The sequence below is a fragment of the Arachis ipaensis genome, chromosome B2, assembly GCF_059453495.1.
Source record: "Arachis ipaensis isolate K30076 ecotype BB chromosome B2, ASM5945349v1, whole genome shotgun sequence".
Taxonomy (NCBI): Eukaryota; Viridiplantae; Streptophyta; class Magnoliopsida; order Fabales; family Fabaceae; genus Arachis; species Arachis ipaensis.
The window spans coordinates 67,996,940-68,019,370 of record NC_142437.1 but is presented as its reverse complement, the minus strand read 5'-3'; the positions used below and the strand labels follow the sequence as shown (position 1 = coordinate 68,019,370).

General features: G+C 38.0%; 2 protein-coding genes and 1 pseudogene across 2 annotated transcripts; all 3 read right to left on the bottom strand.

Moving 5' to 3' along the window:
- Nucleotides 1-10,837: 10,837 nt before the first annotated feature.
- On the bottom strand, nt 10,838-11,359 carry LOC148574251 (uncharacterized). The gene has a single exon (XM_088504513.1). The coding sequence runs from the start codon at nt 11,357-11,359 to the stop codon at nt 10,847-10,849; it is 513 nt and encodes a 170-aa protein (XP_088360639.1). The 3' UTR covers nt 10,838-10,846.
- A 1,667-nt stretch (nt 11,360-13,026) lies between these two features.
- LOC110268850 (uncharacterized) lies at nt 13,027-14,377 on the bottom strand. The gene is made up of 3 exons (XM_088504427.1): nt 13,986-14,377; nt 13,830-13,893; nt 13,027-13,728 (listed from the first exon to the last, which is right to left on the bottom strand). The coding sequence occupies exons 1-3, from the start codon at nt 14,375-14,377 to the stop codon at nt 13,027-13,029; spliced, it is 1,158 nt and encodes a 385-aa protein (XP_088360553.1).
- Nucleotides 14,378-14,892: 515 nt separating this feature from the next.
- LOC148574250 (uncharacterized) lies at nt 14,893-16,574 on the bottom strand (annotated as a pseudogene).
- Nucleotides 16,575-22,431: the final 5,857 nt, after the last annotated feature.

Sequence of the window (22,431 nt, the reverse complement as noted above, 5' to 3'; positions counted from 1 at the left end):
AAGTTACCAAGTGTTGAAACACTCCTCAGAACCTATTCATCCAAGCATATCCTTAATACATAAACACCACAGGCATTTGTCTCAGAAGTTCAAACCATTGGTACCTAGCTTATTTTCTCAATTTTTTTGCTTTTTGGTTGCCCTTTTTCAGTGGCTTTTTCTTCTTCTTTTTCTTTCTTTTTCATGGCCCAAGACATTTATTCATCAAGATCCATAGACAGTTTTCAATTTCTACACAAAGAATGATAATTCTACACTCTAATTCCAGTGATCTGACTAAACAATCAAGCATGCATACCACCACTTAATTCTACTTGATTTGTCACTAATTTAGCCAAGTTACTTTTGTTCAAACTTTTCTTTTATTTTTGGAAACAGAACAAGCATGGCAAGCATTTGTTTAAGAAGGTGGAGTTATATCCAAACATCTAGGCATTCACTTTATTCAAAGCAATAAACAGACACTCATGCTAAAAAAAGAACTCCACATAACACTTAAATGACTTAAGATGAAAGCAAGCTCATAAAGACAATTCACCAATTATCATTTGATTATTAAGGAACGAGACCACCTCTTATTTATTGCTTGGTTCTTCTTAATTCTTGGGGTCCTGCTTCTTCTTGCTTCCTGCCTCTTTTTGACCACTTGTGCTTCCTTTGTCTTTTCTTATGAGCTTTTTCCAGAATCCAGCCTTTTTCATCGTTTCTTCCACTCCTTTTTCAAGGATCATTGCCTTGTTTATTTCTCCTTCTTTCCTCCCTTTGAAATACTCATCAAAAGCTGGGAATGCTGGGTCCATCTTGTGTAGATGTTCCCCTATGTAGTTAAGCTTGATTTGCGAACTGATGTTGTAATCAGCTTGGACTGAGTATCTTGCATTCTGTAAAGTGGTGGCTTCCTTGATTGCCAAGACATTGGCATCTTGGTGTTGGCATATGTGGCTGAAGGATTCCTGTAAGTGTAAATTCTGTTCCCTTTGCAGATCGAAGAATCTTGATTCAAAGTTCCTTTGCATATCCATCATTTTTAGGTAAAAGTCCTCTTGTCTCTCCTGAGACCTCATGTATTGTTGAGACATTCCTTCCATGATTTCCTGCATTCTGCTCATATCCATGGGGTCTCTGGGAATTCGTTGTCTTCTTTCTGGAATTGCTTGCTCTTCTTGCTCTTCTTCTCTGTCTTCTCCTTCCTGTCCTTCTTGTTCTGCTTCTTGCTCGGCTTCCACTTGTTGCCCTTCTTCATTTCTTCTTCTTGTATGTCTTGGAGGAGTTGGGCCAAGAGTCATTCTGTAAGCAGTTATGGCCAATCCAGGATATAGCCAATTAGGTCTTTCATCCTCAAGTGGTACTTGGGCATCGATGCATAGTCTAATGATGGTGCTAGGGAAGTGGAGCCAGGATTCAGGGTCACTTTTCTCACTAAACTCTTGTATCTGTTCAGCAATGAGTTTATGAACTTTGATCTCCCCTCCCACCATAATGCAATGTAGCAAGATGGCTCTTTTAGGGACTATTTCTGAAGAGTTTGCAGTGGGTAAGATGGATCTCCTAACTATTGCATACCACCCTTTAGCTTCAGGTGTTAGGTCTCCCCTTGTCAAGACTCTTGGAGCCCCTCTTGTTTTTCTCACCCATTCAGCTCTGATGGCACAAAGATCTTCAGCAATAGTCGTGTAGTCAGGTTCTCCTATCATCCTTTCTTCATAACTTGCTTGGCTGAAATGTATGTTTTTCAGGCCAAGGGTTTTCATGATTGCTTTGGGACTGAAGTCAACTTCCACCCCTCTCACATAGCTTTTGTATGTGGGTTTCTTGGTTGGATCCTTCCTTACTGCATTTGCATAAAACTCTTTCACCAGGTTGATGTTGATTTTAGTGATTGGCTTAGTCAGGAGCTCCCACTTCCTCTTTTTGATCTTTTCCCAAACACCTGGGAACTCATCCTTTTCAAGGTCAAAGGGAACCTCAGCTAGTACCGTTTTAGGTCTCATCCATTCGGCTTGAATCTCATGGAAAACTGATCTGTATCTCCATGCATCGAATTCCCTGTTTTCCTCCATTGGCTACTTGTCTTTTCTTCTTTTGTGGCTAGATGAAGCTGCCATTGGTCCTTTAGTTTTGGTAAGTGACAAGCTAAAGTTGACAAGGTGAAGCAAGAAATGTTGTTGGAAGTGTGGGGAGGTTGTTTTCGGCAAGAGATAGTTTATGCTATGATGAAGGAAATGTGCATGAAGGAGATTTGGTGGTGTTGAACTTGTTCCCCAAGTGGTTCTTTATAGTGCCCGTAAGTGCAAAATGGACGGTTAGGGTGATTTGTGAAGGGTGGCTTGATGGTAAATATATGAATTAGGGAGAAGGACGAATTGCTTTTCATTTTCTTGGAAGTATTCTGGGTGCATTAGGTTGTACATGTAGCTATCTTTTCTTGCAGAACTTCCTTTTCCCATATGTTAGTTTCAAAGACTTGTGAATTTTCTTTTTGACCAAGCACCGTACCTCCCTTTGTCTTTTCCCTCCATTTTTGTCTTTTCTTTTGTACCTGCACAAACAAACAAGTTTGCTATCATTTTTCAGTCCATGTGAATTATGAATAGTACTTGCACATGTAAATCAATGATTGTCTTTTTGAGCTTATAGCCGTGACTTCTACATGTATGCACACTTATTATTTGGACACCAAACTTAGTGTTTGGTCAAGTCTCCTGATGACATGAAATCCATATTGGTTGTCCTTAATGAATGTGCTTAATTCTAATAAATCATAGTCACCTTGGCTCTTTGATTCTAAACAAATTTACTACCCTAAGTAATTGAAACCAAAGCATTAAAACATGCGAATGGTATACTTGTCATGAATTTCGAAATCCAGAGGAACTTCGTGCTTTTCATGAACCGTGTTCAAAGAGGAACACCAAACTTAATCTTTGGTTGTGCACTAAAAATTGAATGCATTTTGAATAAAATTTGGGGTGCCTTCAGGCACACCAAACTTAGAGGCAAATTGCATTTTACATGCAATGTTTAGTGCACTCTTTCAGCAGTTGTCCTGAGGATTCAAGTTCATGCATAAGAAACCATGCTTTATTAGATGCACAACAAAACAAAAAAATTAAGGATATTAAAACATGGGTTGCCTCCCATGAAGCGCTTCTTTAACGTCACTAGCTTGACGGTTGTCCCTTGTTAGGGTGGATTGTAGTGCTTGACGTCTTCTCCTCTCACTATGAAAACGTCCCCACTTGATTCATTCATGACCTCTAAATGTTCCATAGAAAGAACTTTCCTGATTGTGAACACTTGAGGGAGCTGGGAAGGAATGGTTTTGAGGCCAGGTGGGATTGGCAGATAATGACTTGATATCACGTTATCTCCCGGAGAAAAACCTTCAGTGGGAATTTTCTTGTTTCTCCACCCTCTTGGCAATCTCCCTATCACTCTTCCCTTTCTCTTGAGGATTTCTTCATTGATCCTTATGTCAGGAGGATCCTTCTGATCTGTTTCCACTGATTCTTGTGGCTTTAACTCTTGCAACTCTTGTTTGCCTTCCAAGGACTGTTTTAGAGTTTCAGCTGCTGGATTACTTTCCTCCAAACACAGTTGGCTACTATCATCCTTAGGCTTTTCAGGTTCTGGTTCAGGCTCAGATGCAGGTTTGAAAACTTTGAAAATGAGCTGTTCATCACGTATTCTCAGAATTAGCTCTCCTTGTTCTACATCTATGAGCGCTCTAGTGGTGGCTAGAAATGGTCTGCCCAGAATGATAGGGTGTAAGTAGCTTTCCTCCATGTCCACAATGACAAAGTCTGTGGGGAAGTAATAATCCCCCACTTTCACCAGCACATTTTCAACTACCCCTTCAGCTTGCTTCTGAGTTTTGTCAGCCAGTTGTATGATTACATCAGTGGATCTCACCTCATTCAGTTGTAGCCTCTTCATAAGAGTTAGAGGCATCACATTTATGCTAGCTCCTAGATCACAGAATCCTCTGTCAATTTTTGTTTCCCCTATGATGCAAGGGATATGAAAACTTCCTGGGTCCGTTTTCTTAGAGAGTGTGTCCTTCTTGATGAGAGCACTGCATTCTTTGTTCATTGTTACCGTTTGTCCTCCCTTCAAAACTCTTTTCTTGCTTAACAATTCCTTTAAATACTTGATGTGTGTAGGCATTTGATGGAGAATCTCAAGAAAGGGAATATTGACATGGAGAGAGTTAAATGTCTCTAAAAACCTTGAATAGGTTTTCCCTTTTTCACCTCCTCCTAACCTCTGAGGAAATGGTGCTTTTGGTTGGTATATTTCCAGCATGCCTTTTTGCAGTTCCTTGGCTTGCTCAGTTCCACTTTCCTGCTCAACTTCTTCCACACCTTCCTTCAAGATTTCTGGCTCCTGCTCTGAGGGCCTGATTCCTTCTTCTTCTGAAACTTCCTTCAATATGGTGATGGCCTTGCATTCTTCCCATCTCACTCTCTTTTGTTCCCCTTTAGGATTCTTTTCTGTGTCACTAGGGAACACTGCAGTTGATTTGACGGCCTGTTGAGATAGCTCTCCTACTTGAGACTCCATCCTCTTGAGTTTTTCCTCCATGACTCCCTTCTCTTTCAACACAGCATCCTTTTCATGGCTCTTTGGGTTCAGAGTCCCTTCCTTCTCACTCAATTCAGCAAGGTTTTGAACAAGTTGTTCCATCTGCCTTTCAAGTCTTCTGAGTGAAGCCTCCTGGTTCTTGCTTATCATCTCTTGATGTTTCTTTATTTCTTCCCGCTCTATTACCATCATTTCTTGAATTTTTATGGACCTCTCCATCAGCATTTCTAGAATATAGATTCTTTGAAAGGTTGGAAGTGGTTGTGACTGTGTCAATTGTGGTGGTTGATGAAGGTCATTTTGAGCAAATGGTGAGGTAGGACGGGGTTGGAAGTGTGTGTGATTGTTGTTGTGGGGGTGTGTTTTAAGTTGGTTTTTGAAGCTGGGATTGTTGCAGTTGAAGTCCCTTGGTTTTTTGTTTTGGTTCTCAACCCCCCTCCCATTAGAATGAGTTCTCCAAGGTGGATTGTACACATCATTCTGAGGCCTGTGTTGGAGCATGCTAGAGTGATTGCTTGGAGATTGTAGTTGCTCATAACTCTGTTGCTCATGGTTAATGACCCCAAAACTGTGTTCAGCTTGATTACTCCCATATGAGCTTTGAGTCAGGTTGTATGTATGTATTACAGCATGTCTCAACTCAGTGATTTTCCTAGCCATCATGTCCAGTTGTTGTAGAGTCTGCTGATGTATCTGCTTGTTTTGGCTTATTACTGCACTAGCACCTTCAATTTCTTTCTCTTGTGTGAATGGATGCACTTCTGCCTCTGGCTTAACAAGTCTTTGTGATGGGTTCAATTTGACTAGGAGCCCATTCATCAGTTCTTCCCATCCGATAATGCTTCCTTGTGGAAAAGCTTCAAACCATTGGGCAACATCATTCATGGCTATGGATAGTTGCTTCGAACTATGGGTTACATTCTCATCCAAGGTGGGGATATTACTCCCATGATTGTTAGAATTTGTTGAGTTCCCCTCCATGATCTGCACAGTCACAAAAATTCAAGTGATGATTGAATATTTTCAAGCTCAGAATGTGATTCAGAAGGTTAGCTGGCACAAAGTATCAAACAGTTGATGGACTTGGGAGATTAGTGACAGAAATTGCTTCTCTTGTGTAAGCAAGAGCATTGCATAGAGCCAGAAATTTCCCGGAAAACTTCACTTTGTTGCTAAAGCGAAGTTTCAGTCATCTCAGGCAAAAATTCAAGCAGTTAGTGGGTTAGTCGAAATTAGAGAAAAATAAAGAGAAAGTGCTTGATCTAGATCACCACCTCTCTTAATCATTGTCAATCTAATCAATCCCCGGCAACGGCGCCAAAAACTTGATGAGTATTTTGGTGAAAAATAAATTTCTTCCAAAACACACAAATCTAACCGGCAAGTATACCGGGTCGCATCAAGTAATAAAAACTCACGGGAGTGAGGTCGATCCCACAGGGATTGAAGGATTGAGCAATTTTAGTTTAGTGGTTGATTTAGTCAAGCGAATCAAGATTTGGTTGGGTGATTTGTGATTTGCAGAATTTAAATTGCATGAAATTAAAGAGAGCAGAAAATTAAATTGCTGAATCTTAAAGAACAAGAAATTAAATGGCAGAAACTTAGAGTGCAAGAAATGTAAATTACGGAATCTTAAAGTGCAAGAAATGTAAATGGCTCGAATTGTAAAGGGAATTGGGGATTGGATTTGCAGAAATTAAACAAAGAAAAGTAACTTGCATCAAACAAAAGAGTAAAAGAAGGGTTGGGTTGAATCGGATCTTGAAGCAGTAAAGTAAATGAACATTAAAAGCAAGAAACAAAATGTAAATTAGGAATTCAGATCTCAGGGCCCAGAGACTAGAAAACCAAGTCTAGATCTCAATGCCTTCCTAGATCCAACAAGAACAATTGCAAGGGAATTGTAAATTGCAAGGAAAGTAGATGAGAGGCAAGTGACAGAAACGGAAATTCAATTGCAGTAAATAAACAGAGAGATCCAAGGATGAGATTGAAACAGAATTTCTTCAATTCTCCAACCCAAGATCCAAGACAATTGTAATTGAAATTGAAAGCAATAAAACTAAGAGGAAGAGAAGTGAATTCTCCTTCCCCAAGACTAAGAAATTAAAGATCACTCAATATCCAAAGCTCTCCGAAAACTATTATGAAAATTCCAAAAGAAAGCTCTCTAAAAGAAAAGCTCCCAAAGAACTTGAATTCTATCCTATTTATACACTTTCTTCCAATGATCTTCAAGCCTTGAGTTGGGCCTTTGTTCTTGGTGGAATTGGGTTGAAAGAGGCCTTGGTTAATTGCTCTTGGAGTTTGAAGAGGAACCAAAACGAACCAATTGAACCGGGTTTGAGTTTTGCAAAAGTTGGACCAAAAGTTTGAGCAAAAGTTAGGGGTCTAACTTTTGCTCCAACTTTTCATATCAGCTAACTCCACTTTGCTGATACTCACGTTGGTGCCAAAGTTAAGGGTCTAACTTTGGCCCCAACGTTGGCTTTACCTTGTGCACTTGTGGCGCCAACGTTAGCCACCAAGTTAGGGGGCTAACGTTGGCGCAAACTTTTGGTGCCCAGGGAGGTTTTCTTCATGCCAACGTTAGCCTCAAAGTTAGGGGGCTAACGTTGGCGCAAACTTTTGGTGCCCAGGGGTGAATTTCATGTGCCAACGTTAGCCACCAAGTTAGGGGGCTAACGTTGGCGCAAACTTTTGGTACCCAGGGAGTGATTTTCAAGTTCCAACGTTAGCCTCCAAGTTAGGGGGCTAACGTTGGGGCTAACTTTTCACCCAAAAGTTTGTGCAAAAGTTTGAGGCTAACTTTTGGTCCAACTTTTTGCTTCTTGGTTCATTTTCATTTATTCCCTTGTCTTCTCTTTACTCCTAGCTATTCCTTCTTGCTTCAACCTTTCTCCAAGCTTTCTTCACCTATCATTAATCAACCAAACACATCAAAGCTATGCTCATAATCATGAGATATCCATTCTATCATAATATGCAACAATTATAGCATAAAACCTCATAAAATGGCATGAATTCATACATGGTTGATTCAATCAAGGGAAACATGAAAATCTACTCAATTAGCTTGCTTATGGTTCAAGAAAGTGCATAATTCTAATGAAAACAAAAGAAAAAGACTAGTTAAAATAGGCTAAGATGACTTGTCATCAGCCTCCCAACACCAAACTTAGAGTTTGAATGTGGGGGCTCTATTTGACTCTGCATTGAGGGAAGCTTGTCATGCTTCTTCTCCATGTGTACATAAGGAGATTCTTTAGCTTTAAACACAAGGTAGTCCTCATTCACTTGAAGGACCAATTCTCCTCTGTCAACATGAATCACAGCTTTTGCTGTGGCTAGGAAGGGTCTGCCAAGGATGATGGATTCGTCCTTACTCTTCCCAGTGTCCAGGATTATGAAGTCAGCAGAGATGTAAAGGCCTTCAACCTTTACCAAGACATCCTCTACAAGTCCATAAGCCTGTTTCCTTGAATTATTTGCCATCTTTAGTGAGACTCTTGCAGCTTGCACCTCAAAGATCCCTAGTTTCTCCATTACAGAGAGGGGCATGAGGTTTATACTTGACCCTAGGTCACACAGAGCCTTCTCAAAGGTCATGGTGCCTATGGTACAGGGTATTAAGAACTGTCCAGGATCCTATTTCTTCTGAGGTAATTTCAGTTGATCCAGATCATTTAGTTCATGGATGAGCAATGGAGGTTCATCCTCCGAAGTCTCATTACCAAATAGCTTGGCATTCAGCTTCATGATTGCTCCTAGATATTGAGCAACTTGCTCTTCAGAAATATCTGCATCCTCTTCAGAGGAAGAATACTCATCAGAGCTCATGAATGGCAACAGTAAGTTCAGTGTAATCTCTATGGTCTCTATATGAGCCTCAAATTCCTCTGGTTCCTCATTAGGGAACTCTTTGGAGGCCAGTGGATGTCCATTGAGGTCTTCCTTATTGGAAATCACTGCCTTTCCTTCCTCTCCAGGTTCGGCCATGTTGGTTAAGGTTATGGCCTTGCACTCTCTTTTTGGATTCTCTTCTGTATTGCTTGGGAGAGTACTAGGAGGGAGTTCAGTAACTCTTTTACTCAGCTGACCCACTTGTGCCTCCAAGTTTCTAATGGAGGACCTTGCTTCAGTCATGAAACTGAGAGTGGTCTTAGATAGATCAGAGACTACAGTTGCTAAGTCAGAGTGGCTCTGCTTAGAATTCTCTGTCTGTTGCTGAGAAGATGATGGAAAAGGTTTGTTATTGCTAAACCGTGCTCTCCCACCATTATTATTATTGAAGCCTTGATTAGGCTTCTGTTGATCCTTCCATGAGAGATTAGGATGATTCCTCCATGAAGGATTGTAAGTGTTTCCATAGGAATTTCCCATGTAATTCACTTCTGCCATTGCAGGATTCTCAGGGTCATAGGCTTCTTCTTCAGAGGAAGCTTCCTTAATACTACTTGATGCAGCTTAGATTCCAGACAGACTCTGAGAAATCATATTGACTTGTTGAGTCAATATTTTGTTCTGAGCCAATATGGCATTCAGAGTATCAATCTCAAGAACTTATTTCTTCTGAGTTATCCCATTATTCACAGGATTTCTTTCAGAACTGTACATGAATTGGTTGTTTGTAACCATTTCAATGAGTTCCTGAGCTTCTTTAGGCGTCTTCTTCAGATGAAGAGACCCACCAGCAGAGTTATCCAATGACATGTTGGACAGTTCAGACAGACCATCATAGAATATGCATATGATGCTCCATTATGAAAGCATACCAGAAGGACACCTTCTGATCAACTGCTTGTATCTTTTCCGAGCTTCATAGAGGGCTTCGCCTTCCTTCTGTCTGAAGGTCTGGACTTCCATTCTAAGCTTACTAAATTTCTGAGGTGGAAAGAACTTTGCCAAGAAGGCATTGACCAGCTTTTCCCAAGAGTTCAGGCTTTCTTTAAGTTGTGAGTCCAACCATGTCCTAGCTTTGTCTCTTACAGCAAAAGGGAAGAGTATAAGTCTGTAGACCTCAGGGTCAACCCCATGGGTCTTAACAGTGTCACAGATTTGTAAGAATTCAGCTAAAAACTGATGAGGATCTTCCAATGAAAGTCCATGATAATTGCAATTCTGCTGCATTAGAGAAACTAATTGAGGCTTAAGCTCAAAGTTGTTTGCTCCAATTGCAAGAATTGAGATGATCCTTCCACAGAAGTTAGAAGAGGGTGCAATAAAGTCACCAAGCATCTTCCTTGCATTTCCACCATTGTTGTTGGGTTCGGCCATGTTTGTTTTGTCTGCTTCCTTTTCAAAAATTTCTGTCAGGTCCTCTTCAGAGTTTTGTGCTTTAGCTGCTCTTAGCTTCCTCTTCAGAGTCCTTTCAGGTTCAGGATCAGCTTCAACAAGAATGCCTTTATCTTTATTCCTGCTCATATGATAGAGAAGAAGACAAAGAAAGTATGAAATTATCTATGTCACAGTATAGAGATTCCTTTATGTGTCAGAGGAAAAGAAGAATGGAAGGATGAGGTAGAGAGGAGAATTCGAACTTATGAAGAAGGAGAGAGTTCGAATTGCTAATTGAGGAGGAGTGTTAGTCCTTAAATAGAATAAGGTGAGGAGGGGGAAAGAATTCGAATTTAAATTAAAATAAAAGGAAAATATTTTTGTTTTTATTTTAAAATGTAGTTAGAATTCGAAAGTTCAGAAGGGGAAATAAAATGAAATTTAAAAACTAAATAAATTTTCCCTCTGTAATTACAGACGGATTTTCAGACGGATTTTGCAAAGGCGACGCACTTTCAGACGGATTTTCTGTCTGTAATTACAGACGGATTTTTAGATGGATTTTGCGTCTGTAATTACAGACAGATTTTCCGACGGATTTTTTGTCTGTAATTACAAACGGATTTACAGACAGATTTTCGACGGATTTTCCGTCTGTAATTTGAACTTTGGAAAATTATCTTACACTCTAATTACAGATAGAAAATCCGTCTGTAAATCCGTCGGTAAGGTAAAATATAATTTTTTTTCTAATTACGAAATAAACTTATTTTCATACAAAATAAATATAAATTTAATACAAATTTTTATCTAATTTGTATTCGAATATTTATAATATTTCAAAAAATAAACAAATTCATCGTATTATCAAACTAAAAGAAAAGTACTATAAACAAGCAAGTCAATATAATTCAAAACATAAACAAAATGTATTGATCATCAACTATAATTCCTAGTATATTATTCAACCATACTAAAACTATCAGCTATAGTCTTCAGTGTCATCTTCATCCTCATCATCATCATAGCCCTCATCCGAAGACATTGAGGGTGGCGGCGGTGGCAGTGGTAGTGGAACTGCACTAGAACTACTTGACGCTTTAACCTTCTCATAATAGCTAACATAAGCCTCATTCCATCTCTTCTGTTTCAGCTTTTCCTTCTTGGCCTTTCCAATTGCCCGTTCCAACTTTTCTAATTTCTTTTGAGTCTTTTCCAAAGGAGCCAAGCGTGTATCTAACAACTTACTAATACGCTCATCTGTTTGTTGAGTAACACGCTGAAAAAGCTCTTCATTGAGATTATGAATCTGTTCTCGCAAATCAGGAACAGAATTTTGATTTCTTGGTACTCTTCCAGATACAGAATTGGCAGAAGTGGTTCCAGACTTGATAGAGCTAGAAAAGAATGACCCTTTTTCGTAAACTCGATTCTTCTTTTTCCCACCATACACTTCCTCCCAAATCAAGTCTTCATCAATTGGTTGTAGCTCCATTCCCTGTGCTTGAGCTTCGGCATGTTGAGCCTGAACTTCTGCCAACTTTTTTATAAACTTTTCCTGTTGCACAATAATTATATCAATTATATTATTATTATTAAGATAAATAGCCATGCATATCACAGTGCAGCAAATGTAGATTATAAAAAACTTAATTTACATATAACGGGAAAAAGAAAAGAAAAAGGCTTCTCCTCTAATTGGCACATGGCTGACATCTCTTATGGTTATGGTTCATTTTATTCCTCCCTGATAATAAATGAGTTGTAGCATTCCTCATCGAGTAATAAATTAATAATGAATTGGTTTACCAGGCATGTAAGTTGCATAAACTTGGAAGAAAAGAAACCAACTATAGAACCAACTATAAAACCAACTTCTATGACCCTTGACCCGAGGAGCCATGACCTACATATATTAAAAGACTATTATGCACAAAACTCAAAAGGTTGATAGAATATAATTGACAGTAAGATAAACTTTCATCTGATTCTGTTCTGAGAGGAAAACAAACTCATACCAGTGATACAAGATGAAAGGAAGAAAAGAAGTAAAAAAGCACAATGCAGATGCACCAGCTCACCTATATTCTTTTCTATACGAAGAACAAACTATTTGCAGAATATAAGTAAAAATATTAAGCATAGAGAGGGTGCAGAGCATAGATACACTTGTTTAGAGAGGGTGCAGAGCAGATGGATGGGTACAGAAATCAAGCAAACAAAAAAGAGAATCAAGCAAACCCACTTCATAATTGATCAGCAATCTACCAATCTGCTGCTTATCAAGTTAGACAGATTTTTTTTTGCAGGTCTATAGTGTGTAAAATATTCTATTTTCCCATTAAAAATGTAAACATAATCATTTTGATAAGATATCATAAGTCAGAAATAACTTAATCACATGCTAGTTTAGACCAAAAGTGTAGTTATTTAAATATCAAATAACAAATAACAAATAACTTAGAGCTTGGATTAAAATTCAAACCTGATAACAAATAACAGTTATCTTGGCAGTAAAAATATCAAATACAAGGAAAAGAAGACAGTATCATGAATTATATGCCACAGATTAAGGCATCAAATACATCCATTAAAAATGATTCTGAAATGGGATAGATTCATATTCTGTTCCATTAATGGATTTTAAATTAGCCATGGAAAAATCCAGAACTGGGATTAGAGTAATTAAGATTAGGAAGAGGATTAATAATTGGGGTAGTGAGTAAAGGATGCAGAAGAAATTGTTTTTTTAGAGAGCACGCGGGGCACACAGAGAGTGAGAGAGTGAGAGAGTGAGAGAAGGGGCTCACCTCATTCATGCACTGCTACCCTTTTACCTTCCCAATGAATTTCCTTCACTACTGCCACTGCAACAAAGAGAGAGATTCAATCTTCAAACCAAACTGTAAGAAAGAGATTAAAAATAATAAGAAAGAATATGAAGCTTCCTAAATTTCAGAAAAAGGACAAGAAAAAAATTCCAGTGGTGCTTTAGACATGTCAGCTTAATGAGTGTGGGACAGAGTTATGCTTTAAATATATTGAATTTTTAAGACAACTAGATTAAGTTACATGACAACTAAGACATACAAATTAAGAACAATATATGTAAAGAACAATATATATAAGCTAAAACAATACAAGCTAAAAATGATTACCCTATTAAAAATTAATATCATCATCAAAGTCTGCAACATCATCATCTTCATTTTTATTAGCCCCAGAACTAGAGCCAATGGACAATTCGACAATGCGGTCCTCTCCAAATGGAGACTTAAGACTGATAGGAGGCTCGGTGTCAGAAATCCTAGAAGGATTGCTCTCATCCGCTTGATAAGCTACATCATTCTCTTCCTCATCATCCTCTACATGTACATGATTGATTTCAATTCGACCTCTTGGTTTAGTGTTTACAACAACACGCCATATAGACTTGCAATTTCCAGGATAAGGTAAGAAGTAAACTTGTTTAGCTTTTTGGGCGACAATGAAAGGATCATAGTGGCGATATCTTTTACTATGGTTGACTTCAGTTATTTTGTAGTCATTATGAATACGTGTTCCATTTGGACGACTTGGATCATACCATTGACATTTGAACAAAACAACTCGATTAGAGTCACTACCAGTGTATTCAAGCTCGAGTATATCTTCTAATACTCCAAACCAATCACTTTCCCCGCTGCCTATATCATCTTTAACAAACACACCGGTGTTATCGATTTTTTTTCCTTTTGACCTTGCAAGGGTATGAAATGTATATCCATTCACTTTATAAATTGGATAACTTGTTGCTTTGTTTGAAGGACCCCAAGAAAGTGATTGCAAACCAGGATCAACAATTTTATTACATTGATTTTGAACCTAGTTAGAAACATGCAACAAATTATTTAATAGAAGTGATATGTGATGCAAATCTTTAGTTAGAAACCTTTACAATAAATGATACGAATTTATGCACTTACATATGATGCAAACCAAGGGGGAAATCGGTCATCACTTTCTCCAGGACAAGTTTCTTTCCAAAACCTTGATGAAAGTAGGACTAGAGTTTATAAGCTATGGGATTTGTTAGTAGAACAAGTGTAATTAACTGTTTAATAAAAGATTTGGGCACTTACATATAGAAAGGGCTAACTTTGCTTTCATTGAGTAGAATATGCAAATGAGTTGCGGCCTTGTCTCGTTCATCTAACCAATGATCTTTAGCTTTTCCAACCTTGCAACCAGGACTATTAAATATTGATAAAGAGGCTTTAATTGTGTCTCCGCCGTCATCATTTCTTCCCACACAGGTTCGCCTCGATAAGATATGTGGTTCAAAGTAGAAAGAAACAAAACTTGAAGTTTCCTTTGCCAAGAAAGCCTCACAAATCGAACCTTCAACCCTTGCTCTATTTTTCACTGTTCGCTTGAATGCTCCTATCACCCGTTCAAACGGATACATCCACCTATATTGGACAGATCCACACACACGTGCCTCATATGCTAGATGAATTGGCAAATGCTTCATCATATTAAAGAATCCCAGGGGAAATATCCTTTCTAACTTGCAAAGGATAATGGGAATAATATTCTGCTCCATAACCTCTAAATCATGAACCTTGAGAGTGGTTGAACACAAGTCTTTGAAAAACTGGCTTAACTCGGTAAGAGGCTTCCATATATTTGTAGGTAGTTCTCTGAATGCAGTTGGAAGCAAGCACTGCATAAAAATGTGACAATCATGGCTCTTCATACCAGTAAACCTCCCCTGAGAAAGACTTACACATCTAGCAAGGTTAGATGCATAACCATCTGGAAATCTAAGTTGTTGCACCCACCTATACACGTCTTGTTGTTGTTCAGAAGTTAAAGTATAAGCTGCCTTAGGTTTGGACCAACAATTATCACCGACATACCACAAATGTAAATCTGGACGCTTGCACAGTTCAGCCAAGTCTAACCTAGCCTTTTCATTGTCTTTAGTTCTATCAGTGTCCATAACAGTATTCATTATGTTATTAAGCACATTCTTCTCTATGTGCATTACATCAAGACAGTGATGAACCAGGTTATCCTTCCAATAAGGTAACTCCCAAAACACACTTTGCTTAGTCCAATTGTGAGTAATACCATACTCTCGCGATTTGATCCACTTTCCATTATCTGATATCTTTCCAAGTCCTTTAACCCTTTTGCCAAATCTCCAAACCACTTAATCTGGTAGGAGCCTCTTCTATTTTATTCTTCCTGAAGTCATTCTTATTGCGCCTATAAGGGTAGTTTGTCGGCAAAAATCTCCGATGATAATCAAACCATGATGCCTTGCCTCCATGTGATAGTGTAAAAGACTTGGTATCCTCCATGCAAATAGGATATGACAATCTTCCTTGTGTCATCCACCCAGACAACATCCCATAAGCCGGGAAATCATTGATAGTCCACATCAATGCTGCCTTTAAGACGAAATTCTTCTTTTCTACAATATCATACGTCAAAACACCAGGATTCCACAACTCATTTAATTCATCAATCAAGGGTCCCAAGAATATATCAATATTGGCTTTAGGGTTATTAGGACCAGGTATTAAGCAAGTCAAGAACAAATAAGGATCTTTCATACACATTCCAGGAGGTAGATTGTATGGAATTACAATTATGGGCCAACAAGAATAAGGCTTGCTAAATTGGATATTTGGGGTAAACCCATCAGAGCAAAGACCTAACCTAATGTTTCTAGGCTCCAAAGCAAAATCAGAGTGGATACGGTCAAAGCTTTTCCATGCCTCCCCATGTGACGGATGGGTCATCACGCCATCATCACGTTGGTTTTTTATATGCCACGTCATGTGCGGAGCTGAACTCATTGACGCATAAAGCCTTCGAAGTCTAGGGATTAAGGGTAGGTAGTGCATCTGTCTGACAGGAACTCTCTTGGACTTACAACCACCATCGGAAATAGGCTTGAATCTAGGTGCTTCACAAAACTTGCAACTAGTTAGAGCAGCATCGTCTTTTCGATAAAACATGCAATTGTTTGAGCAACAATCTATTTTGATTGCCTTCAATCCAAGCTTTTGTACTAACTTCTTAGCCTCATAGTAATCCCTAGGTATGGCACTAACCTTAGGAGCAATTTTCCTAATTAAGGTGGCCCACTGCTTAAATGACTCCTGTGATTGGTTTTCCTCGGCCTTAATGCATAGCATTCTAACAGCTATCGATAGTTGAGAGTGCACACAACCTTCCCACAAAGGCTTTTGAGCTACCTCAAGAAGATCAAAAAAGTTTTTAGCCTCTACATGAGGATCCTCTAGACCAACAGAATCGAAAACCATTTCATGATACCTTCTGGAGTTGTCTTCCCAGCTAATGTCATACATATCACATTCTTCTATATTTGCACCACTTCCTGAACCACCTTCCCCACAATTATTGAATCCCATCTGATTAATCCCTATGTCGTCAATCTCTCCATGTTCTGTCCAAATCCAATAATTTGGCATAAACCCCTTTTCCCACAAATGTATCTTAATAATGTTCAGCTCTTTATAATTTGTGCATCTACACTTAACGCATGGGCATCTACACTTTCCTTCCGACTTCACAACATCTAACTTACTAATTGTTTCTATAAACTCCTCAACCTTGTCATAAAACTCAGGTTTAATACCCCCTCTTGTTGGATTCAACCTATCATACATCCACACTCGATGGTGCCAAGACATTTCTTACAAATTCGATATTTTTAGTGCCTATAAATCATCCAACACAAGCAACATTTCATCTATCATACAACATCTTATCAATATTTAACCATATCAATGTTTTCAATGCAATACAAGCAACAACACAACACAAGTAATATTTTATTTATCATACAATACCCTAGAAATCAATGAAGTTTATAACACAAGAATTTCACAAACCTTAACTCCAAGCAAAAAGTTGAAGGGATTGGACCAAAAATCTCTGAGCGAACACACAAATTAGTCTTCTAATAATCAACTACTGTGGAATGAGAGAGAGAGAGAGAGAGAGAGAGAGAGAGAGAGAGTGTATGTGTGTGTGTGTGTGTTAGAGTATTATTTTTATAAAATCATGAGAGAGGGCAATTTGGTAATTTACTATGGCAAAATCACAATAAGAAGACCCAAGAAAAGACCTAATCCAACCACTATAGATAAACAAATCACACAGAATTTTTTGAGAATCAGGGTGTGCTTGCTAACCTCACTGACTGTCACTTGGAGCAGAGAGACAGCTGAATTCTAAGCCGTCGATCCTTTGGAGTAGTATTAAAAAAATTAATGAAGAAACTTAAATTTTAGCTACATTATTATCAATCTACACTCATATATTACACTAACTAAATAACCATTTGAAAATTAATTCGACTACAAACTGGTCTCCAGTGAAAACTTACAATTTACAACCCAATAAATTTAAAAGAATCACACAAAGAATAAACATACTAATAAAATATTATATTTTGTAGCTAATTGTTCATCTTCATTATGATAATTTGCAATTTAGAAATTCTACTATCAATTTAATTATTAACACATTATGCTAAAGAATTAAAATAAAAAGATTATATCTTTAATTAGAACGGTTTTGGAGGCACTGAAAGCTGTGTCATAACAAAAGCAAAAATTATAAGATGAAAATAATTAAACAACAATTAAGGAAAAAAAAGCATACAATTGAAAAGCATTCGGTTTAGTAGAAACTAAAAGTTAATTATTGGTCACCAAAAGTTTCTGTTTTAGTAATATATCTAATACTATATCTAAATATATTGATACGTCAAAGAAAGAAACAGAAGGAGTAATGTTATTGTAATGCTAGAGAATAAAAAAAATAGTCTAAATTTGTCTGATTTTATATTTATTAATTTTAGTAACAATTAATAAATATTAAATAAAATAAATTCAGACTGTTTTTAGTTAACATTTTTTGCTACCAAATATTTATTATTGTTATTTTATAAATGCGATGATGGTAAGGGAGAAGATTAATTTGTGGGTGACTTGGTAGTGAGTTGGAGTGTGAAGGGTGTGTGAGTGTTGAAGTTCAAATGACAGGAATTGGCAATCATGTAGATGTGACAGAGAGGGCTAGGCAACATGAATGATGATGGGTCAATGTGTTTGGCTTTGGCACATATCAGAGAGAGATCAGTGAATTGCTTGGAAGGAGAATGAAAAAGAATATATGTTAAGAGAGTAATCAATTAATTGTGCATGTATGTGTGTGTACCTATAACACCAACGATAAAAATTTCAGTAGCGACTTGAGGCATGGTTTTGATGGAAAGAAGAGCTAGAGAAGAATTGAAGGGAAGCTAAGTGTAGCTCTAGCTTGCTTAATTAATGAATAATGTGTATGTGTGTGTACCCTGCCACGGAAGAAAACAGGTATTAGAGATCCCTTATATATAGGGGAGGAGGAGGGGGGGGGCTATTTGCATGAGTGAATTGCATCATAGTCAATGGGTCCAAACTATTTTTGGTCGTCTGCTTTCTTTTGTTCAAGGGCAGACCTGAGCAGTGTAGCAAGTTCCCAAATTTGAGGTAGAAAAATTACCAAATGAGTAAGGAACAGAATGAGAAGAACTAAAGTTGTACCTTCTAACTGTTTGAAGTCGTTCTTCAAAGTCAAGATCGAAAGTATCGTTGCGAGACTTGCCGTCGAGCTGTGGTGTGGGTGCCTCTGCAGAGAAAAAAGCATCCAAAGTTTGATGACTATACAGTGAGTAGTGAGTGGTGAATAGAATAAGAAGAGGATTGCAATTACGAGTGGATGGAGGACGAGATTTTGACCCCCTGCTACTGAGTTGAGCCTGTTAGCATCTTTTACGAACAACCATCCCTAAAATAAAATACAATATAGAGAGGAAATAGGAACACCTTTGCTTCGACACCAAATATTCTTCTACTGATGATACCCTTGCAAGTAAAATAAACGAATAAAATTAACTGGTTTAGGATTCAGGTATACTGTTGTTCAAGAGTAACGTAAACATCATAAGAATCTAGTAGTTCATTTTTAACTGAGAGTGACCCAGAAAGAAACTAATGTTGAGCTTAGGGCTTAGTACAAGCATATCCAGAGAACATGTAAAAAACAAAGCAAGTCTTATTTTTTCATTCTTTTAAAAAAATATTACCCTGACGGTCCAGTTCAGCTCAGGAGATGATAACATCCATAGACGAGGTTACTTTTCTGCCACAAAGAGAACAGAATGATTTCCTACATGAGTCACTCTGTATATACCCTAAGCTCAAGCATATAAAGTGATTTCTCCATCAACATAATTAAGACTATGTCCTTCTTTCTTCCTAAGCATGGCATATATGTGTGGAACTATGTCCTTCTATTTTGAACAAGTATATTTTCACAAACTATATAATGCTATATATAATTTAAACTTGTATTAATGAAAAATGAAAAGTATATTTAGGTATCAGTTTTCTACTTACATACCAGAGATTGCACAGAATTAGTTTATCAAAATCATTGACTGTGATTTGAGAAATAAAAGAACAAAAATATAGACTCACATTTACATCAAATCAGAACCACATTGGTCCCCTGCATTGCAAATTACAAAAATCAAAAGCTGAAAAATATATATAGGACTACTAAATTTCAACATCATCAATAACCACCTTAGATTATTTTTCTGTTACATAACTCCTCAATCCAATTGAGAAACAAAAAGAATCAGTAAAGGAAAGAAATATAAATCAATTGAAGAAAAAAGAGTCTCTAAAATCCAAAGCATGCAGTTTTTCACAGAAGTGAGTAATCAATAGGAGATGGAGACAGAATGTGACAAGGGTTGAACCAGAGGCCTATACACTTCATAGCATCTCAATTGGCCCAAAAAACTCAATAGCTTACGGTAGTTTCATAAACAACTAACAGTTAAACATATGACTGATCTTCAGTAAGCTTTAATTCTTTTAATTTCTTGTCTGGGGATGTCTCACCAACACTTTATTTAGTTTTTTTTATCTATTTTTCCACTAATCATAAATGTTACAACACTAAACGAACCTTAACATTGAGCAAAATCCCTCAAAAAAAATGTTGAACATAACAATAACAACACAATAAGAAAACTCATCAGAAGAAACACCAAGAACAAAAACAAAAAATAAAAACTAAGAAATAGGAAAAAAATCTCAAATCTTACCTCAGAAATAAAGGGAAAATGGCGTATGGAGGAGGTGTGGGAGGAGGGGCACAATGTGATTGTCGACGACAGCAAGGGACGCAAAGTTATGGCAACCGCAACACCAACTCAATGATGGAGGAACATGCCACACCTCGGTTCGTGGCTCTTCAGATCTACTTCCAATGGAGGAGTGAAGGAACGGTCATGACTCGTGAATGAAAGCGAGGAGGAAGGGCAGTGGCAGAAACACAACGGCGACACCGAGAGAGAAGGAGAGCGCTCGAACAGAGGAGAAGGCCAATGAGCTTCCAAACAACGGCGAGGGAGCTTCCAATCATGGCGACACAGCTTCCTACGACAGCAACGGATCTTCTACAGTGGCAGTGGAGGCTGTGTCTGTGTAGGGGCTGCGGTGGCTGCGAGGCTGTGGGGTTGCAGGGAGCTGCGAGGGCTGATGCGGGGGTTGCGTGGCTGCAGTGGCGGCAGAGACTGCAGTGGCTGCAGGGCGAAGAGTTCGAGGGATGAGGGTGAAGAAGAGTGTGAATGGAGTGTGAATGGTGTTCGAATGGAGTGTGAATTGGGTGGTGATAAAATTAGGGTTTTCAACATTTCCGACGGAAAATTTAAATTACAGACGGATTTTTCGTCTGTAATAATTTAATAAAAATGCAGCGTTTTGTCTATTTAATTACAGACGGATTTTTCGTCTGTAACCATTTCTCACGGAAAAAAAATTAATTTTTCCGACAAAATTATCGACGGATTCTCTTTTCTGTCTGTAATTTATGCTAATTCATTTTTTTTATTTTTCGACAAAAAATTCCTCTGAAATTCCCTCTGTATTTCAGTGGGATAAAATCCGTCGGAAATATTCGTCTGTAATAACTAGTTTTCTAGTAGTGAAAAACTAAGTAAAAACAATGCCAAAAAGCGTATAAATTATCCGCTCATCAGTAACCCTCAGAACAAGTACCATGTCACCATTAGAGGAACTACGTGCTCTGTCACCATTAGAAAGAATAGGCGCACTGTCACCCTTACGACAAGAGAGAAACCATAGTCATATTCATCATCATTCATCCTTGCCTCTCATTATCATACTCATTCTCATCATATCTCATTCAAAACTCATTCATCATCCTTTCATCAACCCTTGCGTCACAATCACTGACCCAGAGCAAGTGGATAACACCACTGCATCTTACCCGGAGTCTCAACCCATATTCGGAGCAAGTGGATAAGACCACTGCATCTTACCCGGTCACATATATCTCAATCAACTACCAGTCATCATTATTTCAATCAAACTTATTCAACGTTACCAACACTTCATTAATTTCGATATCATTTCACGACTCCTTCCCGACATTCCCTCAACTCACTTAACCGATCCATCCTCCTTCTAAGGCTTAAAAGCTTACTAACAGACTTTAAACAAATGTAAAGGAGGTTTGAAAATATAGAAGATTGACTTAACATTCGACAGGCTCATTTTTTGCTAAAATAGGGGGCTCGTGTCGCGTGCGTACTCTCGCATATGCGAGTTTTCAAAATTGGGTTCCGCATAAGTGATGAATCCATATTTGACAATAAATTTTGGATTGATTTGAGTGAATTTCATCATATAAATCCGCATTTATTCATGTAAATAGCATGCTTTTGTGTTTTCTCTCTAAATTGTGCCTAATTGGGAAAACATGTCATTTTGTGCTTAATTTAACCAATTTTAACCCACTTTCATCCCATTCGATACTTTGATGGTTTTGATGAGGGATTGCATTGGAATGGCTTGATAAGAGTGGAAAAAAAGCATACAATTGGGATAAAACATGAAAAAAACAAAGGAGAAGCACACACTGGAGTGTGCGTACGCACAACCTTCTATGCGTACACTCAAGAAGAAAATCAGCAAGTGTGCGTACGCACATGTCTGTACGTACTGATGATGAGAGCTATTATTAGTCTAGATTTTCAAAAAATACAATTCCATCGTTGAAAGTATAGTCTAGACCAACAATGAATTCTCAAGATCAAATATTAAATCGAATACAAAATAACCGAGAGTATTTAGCTCCCGGGTCGTCTTTCCCTAGGAGTTGCAATGAAATGTACATTTATTGGCTATGAAGAAAAGCATGGGGAATTGTGAATGCAAGCAAGAGAGCAAGTAATGTAAATAGCAAGAAATTAAATGAGCATGCAAGGAATGTAAATGCCAACTCTTGGCAAGAATTAGGTAATCTAGGATTCCTATCCTAATTATGGACCACAAATGGAAATTGTGTGGAATCAATCCAAATTAGTCAATCCTCCTTGAGAATTAGTCAAAAAGCCATAATTGATCTCAATCCATAAGTCCTAGTCAACTCACTAATTACTTAGTGAAAGACTAGCGTCAA